The sequence below is a fragment of the Euwallacea fornicatus genome, chromosome 22, assembly GCF_040115645.1.
Source record: "Euwallacea fornicatus isolate EFF26 chromosome 22, ASM4011564v1, whole genome shotgun sequence".
In the NCBI taxonomy this organism is placed as follows: domain Eukaryota; kingdom Metazoa; phylum Arthropoda; class Insecta; order Coleoptera; family Curculionidae; genus Euwallacea; species Euwallacea fornicatus.
In genome coordinates, this window is record NC_089562.1 from 3663413 (window position 1) to 3670775 (window position 7363).

The following is a 7363-nucleotide window of genomic DNA, read 5'->3' on the forward strand; positions in this document are numbered from 1 at the left end:
ATTAGAGAACACATTCAGTTTTAAAAAGAACGACTTGTCGCACCAAGTGCAACATAGTACAAAACGTTCAGCACTAGACAACAAAATTATTTGGGTGGATAATTATTGGTTTGTTGAATGGCATAGACTATGTAGATAATGTAAACAAACTAAAATCCAATGATATCTTCGGATCTTCTCTCAGCCTATTCACTATCAATTTATTTGTTTTGTTAGCTAACTTAGTCGTACCTGACTGCCATGTTTGTGAAAGTGAAGGACGCTAGCTCACGTGACGTACATCTCACACTTTTACCTGTATTGTGAATCCAAAATCTACCAGCGGCCGTGTGTCCATAATAGTTTTAATACACACAATGAGTGAGGAAAAAAAGAATGTATGTATTGTAATACTAGGAGACATAGGGCGAAGCCCACGAATGCAGTACCATGCCCTATCCTTGGCAGAAAAGGGACACATAGTAGACATTGTCGGTTATGGTGAAACACAGCCTGTGGATTCAGTAAAAAAATCTCCGTTTATTTATTATCATTACTTATGCCCAGTCCCACAAATCCCGATCAAACTCTTAAACTATGCATTTAAAACTCTCTTCCAAGCCTTCAATCTGTTGTTTTTGTTGTGCAGTATAAGAAGTCCTAAGGTTCTAGTTGTCCAAAATCCCCCTGCAATCCCCAGTCTTGTGGTTTGTTGGCTCTTTTGTAGGTAAGTTACATTCTCCTGCATGAAGTCTGTTATAATGCTTTATTAAGAATTATACAGGCCAAATTTGTGATTGACTGGCACAATTATGCACACACAATCATGGAGTTAAGCCTTCCATCTACTCATATTTTAGTTAATCTCACAAAGAAATGTGAGGCTCTAGTTGGAGCCAGGGCAGACTACAATTTCTGTGTCACAGAGGAGATGAGGAAGGATTTAACCAAATGGAATATTATGTAGGTTCTCTGTAAATCTTGAGGATGGTTTAAGATAACAGTAAACAATTTTTAAGGGCTGTAACACTTTATGACAAACCTTCAGATATTTTCTGTCCAATTTCCTTAAAGCAGAAGCATGACTTCTTGCTAAAAATGGGCCAAAAGTGGGCAGAATTTTTAGAGAGTGATGGGTCTACTATTTTTACTAATGAAGAAAATGGTATTGTGCATTCAAAGAGAGAGAGGCCTGGTTTTGTTGTTTCAAGTACCAGTTGGACTGCAGATGAAGATTTTTCAATATTACTTGCTGCTCTTAAAGGTTTTTGTATTAATTTTTTAAGCAATAAGCTTTGGCTGGACAGAAATATTTGTAGATTATGAAAGTCATATTGAAAAAGGCAATGTTAAAAAACTCCCAAAGTTAATTTGTGTTATCACCGGTAAGGGACATTTCAAGGAATTTTATTGCAAACTAATTTTGGGATGGAATTGGAAGCATGTTAAAGTCATCACTCCATGGCTTGACTCTTTAGATTATCCTCTAATGCTGGGTAAATGTTAAAGGTAGATATAAAAGAACAATTTATTTCAAACTAATTTTAGCTTCAGCTGACTTAGGAGTGTGTCTTCACACCAGCTCCAGTGGACTTGATCTCCCAATGAAAGTGGTGGATATGTTTGGTTGCTGTTTGCCTGTATTGGCATATAATTTTAGATGGTATTTTATAGTTTCCATTGAAGGTAATGGGATTTTATGTTCTTATAATTTTAGTTTACATGAGTTAGTTGTGGATGGGAAAAACAGTTATACTTTCGATTCTTCAGAAGAACTCTCTAGGAAGTTATTAAATTGGTTTGAAAATTTTCCAAAGAATGAAGAACAGAAGAGCATAGAGGAGAGATTCAAGGGAGAATTGGAGACATTCCAGCAACTCAGATGGAGAGAAAATTGGAATAATGTTGCCTATTATGTGTTCAAATAAGTTACATTTTATGCAGAAATTTTTTAAATATTAAAGAAAAAACTCACACTGCAACAACAATATATATTAACATACAACTACAAATTACTGCAGAACTATAGCATTCACTTTTGAAGGTTATGTTCCTGCTGTTTTTTTATCTCTGTCTCATAAAGCATCTGTGCATATCGCTCACTTTCATATAATTTCCATCCTCTAGACCATGGTGTATAAAACCATCGATATGCCATTATACCACTTGCCCAAAAAGCCAAAATTGAGAATAAAAGCGTGGATGGGTTTCCTTTTTGAGTTTTAGTCCACGACCAGTATCTTGACTTGTAGGACTCAAACATCGTGAATATTTAAGATGTGGAAGTCGAGTTTACTGGCTGAGACTCGAGATCCTCTATTGAAGTTTGTGGAGATGAAAATTTCTTGAAAATTGGTTGCCAAATGTAGATGCCCCCCGTTACTCCTAGGAACAACACTAAACCGATTTCTATGCCGTTTAAATTACCAATCCTTCTAATTCTCATAATTATTAAGATTCAGTTACATGCTGGGTTTTGCGTTATTTTAAAAATTTTATAATTAGAAGCAAACTAAAAGAGGTTATTTTATTTAAGGTGGATAATCATTACTTCGTTCAATAGTTGTTTACATTGACGACATTCTCATATCAACTATTCTGGAAGTATTAAAAATTGCTAGACTATATTTACTCGGTATTTGGATCATGTCAGGTAAATATATATTGCATTTTTCCCTATCTTCCTGTATAAACTGAAACGAGATGGACTACTGTCCGGAACACTTCGATTGCAACTACTTAACTCATGAAACAGGTATAATCTGTCGTGTTAGTGGTCGTGGTGCTTTCGCTGTCCGACCTTAGATTATCTTCAGGATGTAGAATAGTTTCAGGTACCTGTAATTATATATATTTAAATAGTGCACAATAAACTTATGACTAAATATGAGATGTTTGAGTACTCAAGTTGCTGTGAACTTGAAGAGTATGAAAATTTTATGAGTGGGTTATCTCGTGAACTGCTACGGTTGGTCGGTCGGTCTGTCTTGAACTCGCAAGTGTGTCTTCTTTTTTGGGTCGTTGACAGCTACACTCCAAGCGTCAACTCTGGTTGTTACAGATACCGGTTGGACTGGTGGTAGGCACCTGGCCCTTTATTTTAATTGTTTGCCCACCACCACATGTTGGCCGGCCCTCATCTATAGCCCATCGGAGTCGAGTATTTGAGAAGATTCTGCGTTCCTTAATTGTAAGCAATAAACCATGCAGTCCGGGTTCTTGAAACAAGTCGAGAACTATAGCCGATTTTATGATACATCTTTCAGCAATTTTTATTAAAGAAATTAGAAATTTTCCAAAAAGTCTGAATCAAGTTCAGATACTTTTCAATCGAAATTTAGGGAAGTACGTTGTAAAATACAATTTTCTCGGATTTCAAGCGTCAACCGTGAGCGTCTCCAATTTGAGGAGCCAAAATCATTTGTAAATATTGGCTCTTACGTAGGCAACTCTAGCTTAATAACAATCACGAAATCTTGACAATCGGCGGAGTACGTTTTGTTCAGGAAAGATGGTGACACGACGGTAAGGTGGACAGTGGCTTTGTCGTCGTCATCATCATTACAAATATCAATGACTATCAGAACGTAATAAATTCTACACGATCGTTTTTTTGTCAAAACTCCGATTTCTTTTCCGATAGATTTGTCTTTATTTTTAAAATTACAAACGTATTTGTCGAGTTCTTACCGATGGTATAAAGTGGTTCGGCCTGGAAGCACCGAAAGTTTATTTGGGCGAGGACAATATTATAATTTACCAAATAGCACTTTTTAAACCGAAACGCGAAAATTTATTTAAAACGTACGTTTCAAAACGAAAACGTTTCGTCATTAATTACAATTGAAAAGCGTTAATCTCCTCCCAGTCGTCGACGGAGAGAATATAATTCTCTTAACTAGGAGAAGATGAGAAAGAAAACAAAAACCCATTGCCATTTGAATTTCTAGCGATTTCTCGTCATCGGTTATTTGGAGAGTTTATTAAATTTTTATGTTGGGTAGTTTGTTTCATTTCTAAAACAAACAACTGATATTTTTCCTTTATCTAAGAGTCATCGATTTTTTTTTTTCGTGTGTGGCGCCATCTATTAACTTCGATTTCTACTCCAACCAAATTACAGTATCCTTCCTTATTTCACACCCGCCATCTAACGTCTAGAGGCAGAATCTTTTACAGATTTCTTCCCATCAAAATTACAGTTCCCTTCATTGTTCTACATGCGCCATCTACCGTCCAGGGGAAGAACCTTTTACAGATTTCTTCCCATTCAAATTACAGTATCCTTCCTTATTTCACACCCGCCATCTACCGTCTAGAGGCAGAACCCTTTACAGATTTCTTCCCATCCAAATTACAGTTTCCTTCCTTGTTCTACTCCCGCCATCTACCGTCCAGGGGAAGAACCTTTTACAGATTGCGTCGCATTCAAATTACAGGAAACCCCCTCATTCTACATGCGCCATCTACCGTCCAGGGGCAGAACCTTTTACAGATTTCTTCCCTGTCAAATTACAGGATTCCCCAATGTTCTACATGCGCCATCTACCGTCCAGGGGCAGAACCTTTTACAGATTTCTTCCCCGCCCAAATACAAATTTCCCCACTTGATTTTTCACCCCTTTCTTTTCACCTGCATACCCATAGGCGTAGGAGACGCATTTAGGACGGCCTGCGCTCCTTCAGAACCACCCCCATCACCCCAAAAACAGGCATTCGGAAGGAATAATTTGAAAAAAAAACCTATGAACTACACCACTAAACACACTAGAACATATCGAATGACAATTAAGACATTCCTTGTCAACAATCGAACCGCGAAAGTTCGTTTTGTGTTTTCATTAACAGAAAAGTGGGAATTAACTTAAAATTTTAAATTTGAAATAGAAATATAATCTCATTTAAAATTGAGAAGCAATAAATAAGAAAAGGTAACATCCCTGTGGATTGAAAGACCATCTACGGAACCGAGAAAGAAGAGGTAAGAAAAAAAAAGGAAACCCGTTCCTAGAGGATCTTCCAAGAAGTCCTGTCCTGTTTTGCAAAGTATAGGCTCCTCTATTCCCGAAATATGGGAACTAATAATATGAAAACTTATCACTGATGTCGTACTAAAGTAGCAGACCTTTCGTAGAGGACCACATTATATTCATCGACTGTGCCCTTGCAATTGGAAATTACCCAAAACTATTCCTCTGGTTTTAGTACTGAAACTGAAGCGTTCCACTCCGACGAAGCGAAAAGAATTCTACTACCCACCACAGCAAGAAACTATCATTATCCTTCAGAGTCTTCGAGATATAGCATCTGTTGGGTCTTCAATTTCTGGGATGGTCGAGAAAGTAGGGCTTTTCCACGGCTTTCACCAAGGTAGGTACAGTCAGCTTTGGTCTATCATTTTCAATTGCAATTTAGAAAAAGTAAAATTGGACTTTCTTGCGTTTCAAGTGTGAATGGGGCGCGTCTGCCTTTTTGGGTGGTTTAAGCCCTAATCATTTGTCAATTTTGGCTCTTTCGAAAGCAACCACTTCTATACTTTCAAAGGTTCTAATATATTTAGCATTTATTTGGAGAAATTTGCTTATTTCATCTTAGGGTATTGTTTTATTAACAATGTGAGAAATGTTTATCGGAAGGGAATATTTATTTTAGCAAAATTACAATAATTTTTGTTTAAATTTCCCTTATAGTAAATCAGTTCATACATTGTATCACCAATATTTATTTTAGCAAAATTACAATAATTTTTGTTTAAATTTCCCTTATAGTAAATCAGTTCATACATTTTATCACCAATATTTAATTTAGCAAAATTACAATAATTTTTGTTTAAATTTCCATTATAGTAAATTAGTTGATACATCTTTATCACGGTTCTCATTTATGTGGCTACCACAACGTATCAACAACGTGTCTTTGAAATAATCCACCAACCTTTTGTAGGTAGTTTAATAATTGAAAATTGTAACATAACAACACATTTTAAATAGTGGCTTAAAAAATAACAGTCATAGATAAAGAAACAGTGTTAATTAATATACATATAATTATTTTCAGAACATCAAATGGTTTTCTTTAAAAATTGCCATTTAAAGAAATCCATCATAGGTGAATACTAAACACTTAAACATTCGGGGAATTCTTCCTATGAATCGTCATTACCTCGCTTTGTATCCGCTGTGGCGGCGACGTTGCCATTTTTGTCTCTCTCCGAAAATTGCAATAATTTTATAATTTTCACCTTCTTTCGTTATAACAAACGTTTATTTTTATTTATACGAGATGTTTTTGGTATTAGAAAGTTTAATTTGCCATTGGGGAAAGATAGATTCCTCAAATTTGTTCGTTTCCCATTTTTTAAAGCGATAAGTGCTTCAAACTCATTACACAGGGATACATACGAATGAATATGATTTTGAAGTTGTTAAAACTAAAATTACTTTGTTAATAATTGAAGCTTTATTTAGCACTGGTTTAATGGAATTTGTTAATGTAAAACAATCGATTTACAGGTAAAAATTATAACAAAAGAAGGTGAATGAGAGAGAGGAGATGGTACAAAGGGGGTAAGGAGGGGATGTTGAAGGGTTAATTTGCATTATTCGTTAATGCAAATTGACCCCCCAACATCCACAATGATGAAAATTATTGAGGAAACCCAATAATTTTCAGAAAAGCATTCATTGGAAGAATTCCCTTATTTTTTTGATTTCTTGCACAATCCGGCAACACTGTACGACACCGGGCCCAAAGAGGGCCCGGCAGAGAAACGGACGCAACGCAAAGATACGTGGAGAAGAAACCCTCCAGGTACCTTGACGAGGAGTCGGCCTCTCGACCGACCCCTCTTTGGGGGTCTTAACCCAATTGTTAGATCCGGCAGAACAACAACGACCACAAGCCGGAGTCGCCCCCCGGTGAACGGGCAAACGGAGGAATCATCAATGGGGCCAGCACCGATGAGGCCTTCGTTCACGACGCCCCCCGAAGAGGTGCAGCAACAAGTGCCGCTGTCGTTAACTGGTCCAGATCCCGAGGGAAAAGACGGCGACAGCCACCGAAAACTTTACTAGTCTAAGTTCTAGGATTTTGCGAGGAGACGGTTTTTTACCGGTGGTTCCATCTGCGGCCACGATAGGAATCGAACGGTACCGAAGGGCCATCTCAGAGGGAGCTGGTGCTGATCGTCACAAGTCGGAAAGTCAGCGAAAGGGAAGGTCCCAGACGGCAATTCGTCGCAATTCAATTCGACGCAATCGTCGGGAACCACCCGTTCTATCCTCACAACGTAACGAACAAAGGATTAATTCCTTGTTCTTGAATCAAAAACGGATCAATCCACTTATTTCAAGAGGAACGATCCAGATTCAAACGTTTAGAGGAA

The 7363-nt window shown here is 37.3% G+C and overlaps 1 protein-coding gene and 1 long non-coding RNA gene across 2 annotated transcripts; one reads left to right on the forward strand and one right to left on the reverse strand.

Moving 5' to 3' along the window:
• Nucleotides 1-150: 150 nt before the first annotated feature.
• Nucleotides 151-2191, forward strand: Alg1 (ALG1, chitobiosyldiphosphodolichol beta-mannosyltransferase). The gene is made up of 6 exons (XM_066295357.1): nt 151-706; nt 754-942; nt 999-1243; nt 1299-1475; nt 1528-1642; nt 1697-2191. The coding sequence occupies exons 1-6, from the start codon at nt 357-359 to the stop codon at nt 1905-1907; spliced, it is 1287 nt and encodes a 428-aa protein (XP_066151454.1). The 5' UTR covers nt 151-356; the 3' UTR covers nt 1908-2191.
• Nucleotides 1951-3987, reverse strand: LOC136346309 (uncharacterized). The gene is made up of 2 exons (XR_010733277.1): nt 3670-3987; nt 1951-3197 (listed from the first exon to the last, which is right to left on the reverse strand). It is a non-coding gene; the product is annotated as an uncharacterized lncRNA (long non-coding RNA).
• Between the last annotated feature and the right edge of the window lie 3376 nt (nt 3988-7363).

Excerpts from the sequence above, each read along its gene's own strand:
- Alg1 (XM_066295357.1), top strand. The coding sequence starts at position 357 with ATGAGTGAGGAAAAAAAGAATGTATGTATTGTAATACTAGGAGACATA. Across the intron at positions 1,476-1,527 it reads AGATTATCCTCTAATGCTGG|CTTCAGCTGACTTAGGAGTG; the intron begins GTAAATGTTAAA and ends AACTAATTTTAG. Across the intron at positions 1,643-1,696 it reads TTGGCATATAATTTTAGATG|TTTACATGAGTTAGTTGTGG; the intron begins GTATTTTATAGT and ends TTATAATTTTAG.